Source organism: Callorhinchus milii, unplaced genomic scaffold (genome assembly GCF_018977255.1).
Source record: "Callorhinchus milii isolate IMCB2004 unplaced genomic scaffold, IMCB_Cmil_1.0 Scaffold1, whole genome shotgun sequence".
Lineage (NCBI taxonomy): Eukaryota > Metazoa > Chordata > Chondrichthyes > Chimaeriformes > Callorhinchidae > Callorhinchus > Callorhinchus milii.
Genome location: NW_024704742.1, coordinates 109593606 through 109606149, shown reverse-complemented (window position 1 = coordinate 109606149; position 12544 = coordinate 109593606). Strand labels below are relative to the sequence as shown.

At 40.8% G+C, this 12544-nt stretch overlaps 1 protein-coding gene across 3 annotated transcripts in view; it reads right to left on the bottom strand.

Annotated features, from left to right (window-relative positions):
• kiaa0825 (KIAA0825 ortholog) overlaps positions 1–12544 on the bottom strand; it is a 194844-nt gene that overhangs the window by 134957 nt on the left and 47343 nt on the right. For all 3 annotated transcript variants that reach the window (XM_007893070.2, XM_007893069.2, XM_042334331.1), the window contains exons 10-13: positions 12279–12469; positions 11324–11506; positions 9581–9700; positions 6877–7016 (exon numbers count right to left, since the gene is read on the bottom strand). In XM_007893070.2, coding sequence (XP_007891261.1) covers positions 6877–7016; positions 9581–9700; positions 11324–11506; positions 12279–12469 — 634 coding nt within the window. The remainder of the gene's footprint in view (positions 1–6876; positions 7017–9580; positions 9701–11323; positions 11507–12278; positions 12470–12544) is intronic.

Genomic DNA, 12544 nt, shown 5'->3' with positions numbered 1-12544 from the left:
AATTACCCTCTGGTTATTGAAATACTTCTTGGTGTTTGTTCTGAAATTGTTCCTGTGTCCTCTTACTCTACTGTCTCAATGCATCTGAAAGTATTATTCTCGGTTTCTTTTCTTTGTTAAGTCCATAAATCAAAAGCTATAAGTCTAGTTCCAATAAATTAACTAGTTAGCAAGATTACCTATCTTGCTATCTTGCTAACTTGCTATGTTACCCTTCTACAATTTCTGACATCATTGGTTCATGTGATCTAATTTAATACTGAATAAAACTCCATCCACTATGCTCCAAAAAGGGGTCTAATTTGCAAACTGGAGCAGTGGCATTAACTGTGATTCAGTTCATGAATACTGGATTGCAAAAATCCCACAATAATTAAGTCCATAAAAAGCCCCATGAGCAAAATGATCTTCAGAAATGGTATTTTTCTTCAGATGCTGTATATTTTAGTGTATTTATTTTATTAAACTTTTTTTATCAAAAGTAGAAAATTGATCTTTTTCAGACAACCAAAGTAAATAGGAGACACTGAAGAAATATTTGTTGTAACTTGCAATAAGCAAACTACCAGCAAAGATGTTGAAACAAGGAACTATGAAAGATTTTGAAAGTAATTAGACAGGTTCAATATTGAGAAGAAATTCAGCAACGTTATGTAATAAATGTACTGTGGATGTTTGCTCGTTGTACTTACTGTGTGACAGAATCATAGATACAACTATGCTGTTATAAAAAAAGCAAGCTACAACAACAAAATTACATTTATAGAGCACCTTTCACATCGGGAGGACATCCCAAGGCAGTCAGTTTCGGACCCGAGCTGGGGGTCGGGATTGGGAAGGGTGGAGGGCAAGGGGAGGAAGCAGGGTGATCGAAAGCGCAGTCGAAGAGAAGAGTCTTGAGATGGGTCTTGAAGGAGGCAAGGGAGGGGGCAAGGCGGAGAGACTGTGGGATGGAGTTCCAGAGGGTGGGGGCAGAGTGGCAAAGGCCTGAGGCGGGGGACATGAAGCAGGCCAGAGCCCACTGAGCGGAGGGAGCAGGCAGGATGGTAGGGTTTAGGAGATCACAGAGGTAGGGGGGAGCAATACCATGGAGGGCTTTGAAGGTGAGGACCAGGATCTTGAACTGTATCCTCTATGTGATGGGAAGCCAGTGGAGTCGGGCAAGAATGGGGATGATAGGGTCATGGAGCCTGGTGCGGGAGAGGACACGGACTGCAGAGTTCTGGATGATCTGCAGCCTGTGGAAGCCGACAAGCAAGAAGTTGTGATTTTTTACTAGAATAGTAGAATGACAGAGGGTGTTTGGTTCTGTTCAGAAACAAAATTAAAAAGGAATTAAGTGTGCATTACATCATACAATTATCCCTTTGTAGATACAATTTTCTTATAATAAAACGGGCAGTGGATAGGGAAGTGATCTCTTAGAAGATGAGGTATCACCTTCAAATAATAGATAAAACCTCATGTGCCTTATCAATAAATGTATTTGATGTCTACGTTATTGTAGCAAAACATCCATCAGCTTAACAAGGGGTAGCAGACAAATACAGTGTTTGTCACTTTTCCACAACTGGTGACTTGTGACCCTGAACTCTCCAATGTGTTAGCAGAGCCACATCACGAGATGTTAAAATATGCTAACGTACAATACTTGTTTTCCACACTTGATCAATAAAATTCTGGGAAATACCAACATTTTCATTTCAGTAACTATTTTTGTTATTAAAGAAAATAACCAATACTTTCCACTTCCCGTGAGTTGGTGAATTGTGTCTCACTACTAAAGTACACTGTAAACTGTCTTAGCGATTTAAGAGATGAAAATCCACACTTGTAGAATTGTGCTTAGCCCATTTTCAGTAATTATTGTTATATTATGTGATGATCATGCTGCCATTTATTGCAGAAATGGTTTCCCCCATGAGCAAAGATTGGTCACTAAATAGATTAATAACTCCCGTCAGAATGTCCTTGAGCCAACAGTAGCATGCAGAAAGATGTAATGCAATACAGAAGTATGAGAGGGACTATGATTTAGCATTTGTCAGTCTTTGTGAGAGATGACAGTTATTTGAATAAGTAAGTAAATGCAATACTGCTACTCAGTAAAGAACATGATGGAACTGAAGCCTTATTTGTACTTCCTTGACAAATGTCTGACTAGCTTAAACTGAAAATACTAAATTAAGAATCCTATTACAGGATGCAGATCTGATATTGTCTGTTTGATACGTAACTGCAAATTATTCTACAAGTATAAAAAATTGCTTGTTCATTGCAGACAATGGCAATAATCCCAATGACCTTAAATCATTCCACACACTTTGTTCCCTTGGATAAAGTCTGGTATTTGCTACCCTTTTAACCCTTAAACCATTACATTCATCATCAATCAAAGAATGCAAATATTCGTTTCTAGGATTTAAATCTCTCAACCACTGGAGTAACTGAAACATGATGGCCTGCCACAAGGAAATATGTGCAAAATACCAATGTCTCCAAAATGCCAGTTTAATTTTATTTTAAGAGTCATAAAACCCTGTCTATATGTGGATAGTATTGCAAAATGTGTGATACGTATGGCCATTTGTACCATTCACAGATAAGAGAATATTATTTAATAAAATAGTAAGATTCTTATTATCTGTTCCATGCTTTTCAGCAAAAAAAACATTCATGCAAACCTGGAGCCAATCGATGAACAACCGGGTAACGACTTACTGCTTGGTAAATAGGCATTTGGAGCAAGGAAACATCCCTAAGGTTTTGCCCGCCCAGTGATCGAACCCGGGTCCTCTCGCTTGGGGGTGAGAGAGCCAACCACTACGCTACGAGACTCCTACGATCATGCACGGTTTTGTGAATTCTACATTCCATGAACTCTGAATTGTGCTCAAAGACAACTGTGTGGACAATTTCTTTCAGGAAAACTCTACGTAGATTTTCTGAATCGGATACAGACACCAATTAATGTGCTTGCTTGGAAATTTGAAACAGCTTCTGAAAAACGTTTATGACCACTGCAACCCATGTAGGAAGGTTTTATTTCCCTTCTCAGCAAATGACTGAGACATTGCAGAACTGTTACACTAGTGAAAATATTTCTAACACAAAGAATATCAAAACCAACTGATGGAAAACAGCAGATAAATGACTCCAATTTGACTGGAAAACAATAACAGCACTGTGTTTAATATTCCATACCTAGTGTTTATGGTATTATTGGGAATTTTCTTTCTTAAGAGTGGCCAACAATATGAAGATTGTTCAATACCATTTTCTATTCCTTACTCATTCAACTGGTATCCAAAAATAGAACAATAATAGAGAAACAGCAATTGAAAGGTCTACAGAAGAAGCTGATGACTGAAAGCTGCATGTTAAGATTTGTAGGCGAGGAAAGAAAATGGGAGGTAAAAAGATTAACTATCATTTTGTCTTTCAAAAGCGTAACTTCGCTGTTCTTATCCATTAGATTCACAAAAGGACGCATGTGATGTATTGGATTACCATGAATACAAACCTACTGTTATCACAGCTGGAAGTCACAGGATTGAAAGATTCTATTGAAAACAATATTGTCTTCACATTTACTCTGCATCACACATATGCAGAGAAATGTTTAGACTTGACAGAACTTGATATATGTACCCAACCCCCTTTGGCATTAGACCCTCCTAACCTCCCCTCCACCCCCCTTTCCCCAACTCCCCACCCACCCCACCCCACTGCTCGGTTCCAAATCCCTAACTGTCCAGCGCCTCAGGACTCCTCATGATGTGAACAGTGCTATACAAATGTAATGTTGTATTGTTCACCTGAACAGTTACAAAGAAATATCATGAGTCTGCAGTAATTATGAGCATTGCATAAATTAAATCTAAGGGCTGCAGATCCACAAAAGTTAAATAGGCAAAGCCCAGCATTTCACAGGTCAAGGAACATATAGTAAATATAATCGAAAATCTGACAAAGAAAATTTTCTTTTAAAGCATCACCACAAATGCATTTTAAATTGAATTTTTTTGCTAAACATTGTTTACAAAAAAGAATAGCATGAGGAAAAGTTTTGAGTCTCCACTGAATTTCAACAATTAATTACATTTATATAGCACTATTCATGCAGGAGACTGCATCAAAGCGCTTTATAAAATGGAGTGGGAGCCCAAGCTGGATGGGAGATAAAGGGCTGGAGGGTAGGTGGCAGAAGGCACGATCAAAGAGATAGACTTTTAGACAGATCCTCAAAGTGAAGGAGCAATCAAGCTAGGCAGAGGGATTTCTTTGGAGAATTACAGAGAGAGGGGGAAAAATGACTAAAAGCTTGCCCACTGATGGTGAGGTAAAAGGGTTGGGAAACATAAAGCAAGTCAGAATTGGAAGAGTGAAGGGAATGGGTGGAGGAAGTAGGGCCTCAGATCACAGAAGTTTGGTGGGTCAAGGCCATGGAGTCATTTGAAAGTAAGGATGAGCATCTTAAGAGTTGATCTGTTGGGGGGCAGTGAAGGCTGGCAAGCATGGGTAATGGGTTTGTGGAATCTTATATGGAAGATAATGCAGCCCAATGCAGAATGTCATTAACAGTAGGCTTGGATAAGGTCATAAAAAACCATGAAATTCTACGAGGTTTTCTTCGTGGCTCAATTACTAAAGTGACTGTCTTGTCTGAAGTTAGTCAAACAGATCGAAAAGGTCTCAATCCCATGTCCGTGCTGATTTAGCTGGACAGGCATTGGGTCTGTTATAATTAGGTCAAAACATCAGACAAGGCTCTAGCCACCCAGCAATGCTATTGCTACACTTGTGAGCTCTGAATGACCATCTGATTTATTGTTGCAACTGCTGTTCTTTTTGGGCTGTTTAGAATCATAGAATCATAGAATATAGAGGTCCATTCGGTCTATCGTGTCTGTGCTGGCTCTTTGGAAAAGCTACCCAATCAGTTCCATTCCCCCACACTTTCCCCATACCCTTGCAAATTTTTCCTTTTCAAGTACCTATCCGATTCCCTTTTGAAAGTTGTTAATGAATCTGTTTCCACCACCTTTTCAGGCAGTGCATTGCAAACCTCATCAACTCTTGTGTAAAAAAATTCTCTTCATCTCCCCTCTGGTTCTTTTGCCAATTATCTTAAATCTATGTCCCCTAGCTACCAACCAACCTGCCAGTGGAAGCAGTTTCTCCCTACTACTCTAACAAAACCCCTCAGAATTTTGAACACCACTATTAAATCTCCCCTTAACTTTCTCTGCCTAAGGAGAAAAATACCAGTTTCTCTAGTCCCTCCACATAACTGAAGTCCCTCATCCCTGGTACCATTCTAATAAATCTCCTCTGCACCCTCCTTTTATCACATCTTCCATCCCCCTACGTTCTTCGCTTTCTTCCTCCCCCACCCATCTAAACAAACTTTTTTTTATTTTAGAAAAAACACACAAGAAAAGAACCCACTTAGCTGATGATTTAAACTGTTCAGCACAGCACTGGCAACTTGTTCCAAATTGCTAGTTCTAGCAACAGAACAAGAAGGCCAAAAAAGAGAAATGATTCACGAGGGCACTGAGAAAATTTCCCGATTACCGAATTTGCTGTCCAGGCTCACATATGGGTGAGAAAACAAAGGGCTACCAACATCCAGCATGTGTCATCATTTTCAGAAGAGAAAATTGGAGAGTGGAAAACAATAAGAAAAGAAAATATAAAGAGAGTTTGAAATAGAAGACAAATGTTGTAGGACCAGAAAATTATGAAAATCTACTGAATAAATGCTCGTGTACTCTCGCGCACCAGGCTCCGTGACCCCATCACTCCCACCCTCACCTGACTCCACTGGCTCCCCATCCCTCAGAGGATCGATTTCAAGATCCTCGTCCTCACTTTCTCGGCCATTTATCATGGCCTTGCCCCCTCCCACCTCTCTGACCTGCTGGCTCCTTACCAAACCTGCCCGCTCCCTCCGTTCAGCGGGCTCCGGCCTGCTCCACGTCTCCCACCTGACCCACTCTACCATTGGTGGCCGGGTCTTTAGCCTCTCTGCCCCTATACTCTGGAACTCCATCCCAGTCCCTTCGCCTCGCTTCCTCCCTTGCCTCCTGCAAGAATGGTCTCAAGACCCTCCTCTTTGATCGTGCCTTCAATCGCCCTCCCACCTCTCTGCCTTCCCTCATCCCTACCCCACCCTTCCCCCCATGCTCGGGTCCTGACCCCTGACTGTCTAGCTCCTTAGGACGTCCTCTCGACGAGAAAGGCGCTCTATAAATGCAATTTTGTTGTTGTTGTTGAATAAATGCTTTCTATACGTTATGCAGACATCAAAATAGATTTTTGTAAGTAACTGATCCAGGGGCAATATGGACTAAAGTTTACTCATCCTGACATCAAACTTATTGGTCCAGACAGTCACAGAGATATATTTTTGTGGCTATCTAATTCAGTTAAACTGAATTTTAAAAGTTTTACAAATTCCAATCGTGCTTTTTTTCCAATTTCTGTCCTGTTTTTCATATTTTCTTTCAATTTATTTAGGTTTCAGATGGACCGTGAAAGAGGTCAAAATGGTGCGAGTCGGAGGGACTCCAAGTTGGAGTTCTAGAAAGAGGGGGCTTATAAAATCTCATGCTTTGTTGGAGGTTGGGAAGGGTTGCATGATGTAGCGTAATGAATGAGGACTGAGAGCAAGAGGTCACCCTCAACTGCGCATGTCATAATATCATAAAGTGGGCATTCCTGGGTCTGCACGTTGTGGCCATTCCCCCTAAAGTGATTGCTATGGCTAAGTGGCTTGTTGAGCTGCCTAAGTCTCATCGCATGCCCTGATTGGTTTAGCAGTCTGCTACTTGATGATCTGAAGCATATTTTTTAAACTTTTGTACTTACATATATCACTCAATAAAATTCGAGGTATCAGACAATCCTGAAGAACAAGCATCTGCAGTAGTAAGTTCCAGTTGTAGCTGGGCTGTGATAACAGCAATTTAAGATGTCGCTGGACTGCTATTTTATCAGATGACAAAGGGCTGAAACACATTGAAAAAATTATTGTTTACTTCTTATATAAAAATAAGTGTCATATAAGTGTAATACTAAACTTAAATGCCAATTCTGCTCAATTAACTCTGAAATACTCTCATTTTTTTCAACTTTACCAAAATGGAGGGGACTCTTAGATATAACTGAAATGTTGCTTATACCCTATATAAATAGTTGCCTAAATACAATGATTTGTGATCTCCACTCTGTTCATTTTGCTTCAAGTGATAGGTAATTGCGGAGGGGGGAAAGATTTTATAATAAATAAAGACAGAAGAAATTGAAGCTCCTATGATTTTTCAGATTACCACAGTTCTTTGACGAGCATTTTCCATTAAAAATCAATCAAAAGACTTTTCATTATTTCAACTACAACTCTTGAAATGGGCCATTGGGGGAATCATTGGTATATAGTTTTGGTGTCAATATGTGACTTGACTTTTACAGTGACCTTTCAAAATACCAGTTCAAATTTCAGTTAAAAAAAACATACATGGATGTATTTCGTTAGACTTTTAAAAATTATGTTCAAGAGATCTTTGAGAAAAACAAATCTGTTCATACAATACAAGGCTGTTAGTTTAAAAGATGGTCTCTTTTCAGAGTCAACTTTCAGTCACAGAAATGTGCCACCCATGGGTCATGATGATGAAGAGACAGAAAGAACAAGTATTTTCTGACATGTAGAAAAAGTATTCATAACTGAACTTTACAAATAACTTAGAACCAAACCAAGGAGCCGGATCTTGTTATCTTGTTCGACTCCCAACTGTCCTTCAAACCTCGCATCTGTGCTCTGACCTACTCAGCTTTCCCTCACCTCTGTAACATAATAATCATCCTTGCATTTGATATAGCGTCTTATCACGTCTTCGATATATACTGTAAGTGAATTGACTGTATATTTTGCGAACAGCGGCAGCCAATTGTGCACAGCAATATCCCACACACTTTCATGGACTGAGTGACCGCATTTTATTAAAGAGATTATCACCCCCGGAAAAGTGATCCGTCAATCGACTAATAACCGGTTCTTACTTACTCCTAGGTAAACAGAGGTGTATGGATTAAGGAATCTTGCCCAACATTTCGCCCTGCCCCGCGAGAATCGAAACCACGACCTCTTGCTTGTAAGGTGAGTGCTCTAGCAACTAAGATACAGAACTCCACCTCCCCCACTGCCTCTCCCCTCAGGTCACTGAGACTCTAATCCATGCATTTCAACGCTCGACTATGCCAATTCTCTGCTGGACGACCCAATTTTTCCCTACATAAGATGCAGAATATGGAACCCTGCAGTCTGTGTCCTTTGCTGTCCTAGGCTTTACAAACCTATCACCCCCATCCTTTCCCAGCTCCATTTGCTCTCCATACTCCAGCTGATCGATTTCAAGATCTTCTTCCTCACTTGCGAATCCCTCAACTGCCTTGCCCCACCCTACCTCTGTGACCTCCTCAAACCATATCAACCAAGCTGCTGCCTTCACTTAGCAGGCACTGGCCTGCTTCGTGTCCCCTCTTACTGGCCCACTATAGACAGAATGGCTTTCAGCCTATTTGCCCCCGCTTTCTGTAACTCCATCCTGGAGTCCCTCTGACTCACACCATCTTTGACCTCTTTCAAGGTTCATCTGAAGACCTTCCTATTCGACTGTGCTTTCGGCCATCTTTCCCCTCCCCTACCCTTCGGTTTCACCTCAGCTTGAGTGCCAGGCCAGGACTGTCAAGTGCCTTGAGAAGTCCTCCCAATGTGAAAGATGCAACATAAATGTTAATTTATACTGAATATATAAAAATCTAATTGTCTGCAAAATGATACAATATTCCAAAGTGAATGTCACACTGCATGTAGCGAAACAAAGCCTTTCACAAAAATTGTAAGAATATACATTCTAAAATGTTATTCATGGGCAGATTTAGAAGACAATGACAAACTGCTCTTGTTAGATAGACTATGTGGTTGCATTTTGCAGCTTACTTCCTTCTGAATTTCAATGTATTTCACGGCCCTACTCCCTCCTACCTCTCTGACCTACTATCCCCCTACCTACCTGCCCGTACCCTCCGTTCCTCTGGCTCCGGTCTGCTCCACATCCCCCGCCCCAACCGCCCTACCATCGGTGGCCGGGCATTCAGCCTCTCAGCCCCTAGGCTCTGGAACACTATCCCCCAGTGCCTTCGCCGCCTCCTCCCTTTCCTCCTTCAAGGCCGGTCTCAAGACCTTTCTCTTTGTCCGTGCCTTCAGCTCCCCTCTCGACTCTCTACCCCCTCCTCGCTCCCTCCCTTCCCTCCCCTCACCCTGACCATTTCCCCCTGCTCGGGTCCTGACCCTACTGTACAGCGCCTTGGGACGTCCTCCTGACGTGAAAGGCGTTCTATAAATGGAATCTTGTTGTTGTTGTTGTATTACAATTCATTACCAGGTTTTCATTATCCTTTATATAATTTCAGAATAAAATAATAATGTTAACTGAAAAGCTTAATGAAGCATAGACCAAGACAATTTAATCTCATTGTCCTTTCACGTAGCATCTGGAAAGTATATATTTACCTTAGTGATGCGTTAGAGAAAAGATAGGACTGCATTATACGTAACCATTGTAGCAAGCATCTGTTGTCTGATTCTGATGGTAATGACGAGATACATTCAGGGAAACCATTTTGATACAGCCTGTTAAAATCACAATTAAAAGCTCTGATCATCAAAACAATTTTGTAGTATATCAATGACACCAATACCTTTAGTAAATGCCAACATTGGTTCCCATAGCGCTCGTCAGCTCGGTAAGGGAATCTGATAGAAACAATTAACATGCTATTTCATAGGACTCCTGCAACAGATTACTAGCTAAGATTAAGGCACATGGAACTGTAGCAACCTGGTGACATAAAGAGATAATTGGATGGGAGGTGTGAGGCACAGACACAGAATATGAGGAACATTCTTTGATTGGTGGATAATGATCAGTGATATCCCCCACATCAAAACTCATGCCCTAGGATTTTACTTTATACGTTTAAAGTTGTGAAACCAGGGATTTCGAGAAATTCCTGAAATTTTTTAATAAAATTGTGAAAAGCGATCTGCCAATCGCCTAACAATCAGGTTCCCATTTACCGCTAGGTGAACAGAGGCGTGTGGAGCACTGTTCCCTCTAAGCTGCGTGCGTGCACAGCCACACAGCAGTCTGTGTGTGCCGCGCACTTAATCATTCTGGCAGACGCGAGCAGTCGACTGCTATGGGAAACAGGAGGCGTTGATGAAGAGGAGCAAATCGGAGAGAGCGCTTACAGGAGCCGATTCAAAGCCGGCGGACGAGATCAATCTTGCCCTGAGCCTGAAGACACGAAGGAGGTTAGAGTGGCCAGAGAGTAGGCCTCCTGGTGAGCCAACAGGCAACGACCATCGAGGGGCTGAGACCACGGGTGATCAGGCGAGGCAGTGACCGGTGTGGTTCGGTGTTAAGAGGCAAGAAGATTCCAGGCGTTGAGACTCCATTTCAAAATCTCCCACCTGGACCAATGGCCAAATCCACTTGCATGACGTGAATACTGCTTGCTGTTTTTCTTTTGTCATTTCTATTCCTCACCTCCTCCCTTTATATCGGTGCACAAACCCAAGTTCATTCTACACATGGCCGAAAAAAAATTAGAGGGAACATAGGTATGGAGTAAAGAAACTTGCCCAATGTTTTGCCCTGCCCAGGAATCAAATTCACATCTTGTCGCTTGAGAGGTGAGTGCTCTAACCACTAAGCTACAGGATTTCAATCTTTGATTGGCCTGCTCCACTTCCCCTGCCAGGCTCGCCCCCACCATCGGCGGTCAGGCCTTCAGCCTCTCTGCCCCCACATTTTGGAACTCAATCCCAGGCCCTTTGCCTTGCTGCCTCCCTTGCCTCCTTCAAGGCAGGTCTCAAGACCCTTCTCTTCAACCGAGCCTTCGACCACCCTCGGAACCCGACCCTCCCTGTCCTCCACCACTCCTGATTCCAACCCCTAGCTCAGGTCCAAATCCCTGACTATCCAGCGCCTTGGGACGTCCTCCCAACGTGAAAGGGGCTATACAAATGTAATTTGTTGTTCTTGTTGTTGCTTCCGAAATGAGATTAAAAATTCACTGTATCCATGTATCACATTTGTATCCACTATCCTACGACGCCATGTTACAATACACAATCAAAGTGACCACATCGTTCATTTTAAAGCTGAAAATTATGACAAAATTTAATCAGAAATTATCAGTTGGATTTCAAGAAATGGAATTACTCATGAATGCGTTTTAATTCACTTACTCGTAAAGTTTCTCAAGTGGCGATGTTAAAATAGCAAGAATTGAAAGAAGGGTGTTGCAATAGCTGTGAATTGTGAAGATCCACCGAGAGATGCCCTCTTCAGGCTGAAGCAGTGCTTTGTCTGAATGGCAAACTGACCATAACAGATTCTCGGTACACAGAAGTATCGCAGTAATATCTATTCTGTTGAACAAAGTATACATATTAAATAACATATTAAACTGCTTCAACATCCTTCTGCTATGTTATTTGTACATTGAGCAAATATATGGAGAATATTAGTACATTTAGAGAATTAGTAATTTTAAAGAAACGTCTCAAATTTTGCTTTATTTGTTAAACAATATCAACTAACTTATATTTTATGCATTCAAAATGACTACCAGTCACTTTTTACTGGATGTACATAACAAAGACCTTGAAATGCCAGATGCAGTTAAAAAAAGGAATGACTGCTTCATCTGAAATTAGATGTTTTGACCCTAAACCTTGGAACGGTATGGAAGGTGAACAGAAGGATTGTATAAATTGCATTCAGAAAATATTGCAAATAAACAAACTGACAATTTACATTTATTTAATTCTAATAGTATTCAGAATTTTATATAGTTGTAAAATAGTTTAATAATAGGATATACTTTAAAAGTTGCTTTAAAACACATATTTTATAAGATTTCAAGATATTTTTTGGCAAATGAATAAAAATGCTACTGTGCATCAAACTAATAGTTTTCAAACACATACTGATGCTGCTATAATGGGGCTGATAGAAATTACTTTGCAAGAAACAAAAAGTGTATCAAGAAACTGGTGGTTTCTTGCGAGAGGAAATCTAGTACTTTGAAGTGAAAATTATTTTGAAATTAAAAACCCAATAGAATGTGGAAGCTGACCAAATACATCTTAAATTTACTTTATGCAAATTCTTTGCTTATGATATTTGATTATAGCTTACCTTATCTGTGAAGTTCTGTTATACGTAGGACAAGACTGAGAATATCTGCATGCCAGAATAGCTAAGCATTCACTCAACACTTCAGCTAGGAGCTCCTGTGCTAATGTGGAGGGCAACACGTTATACAGATCATATCGGAGAGCACTGCAGTAATAATGCCACATTTGGATGGAAAAAGAGCACCTCTCCCCCTGTTAAATTAACAATTGAATAAATAGCAGACAGTAAGATAATAGCTTCTCCAAAAAGTAGTTAATTCAATCTAA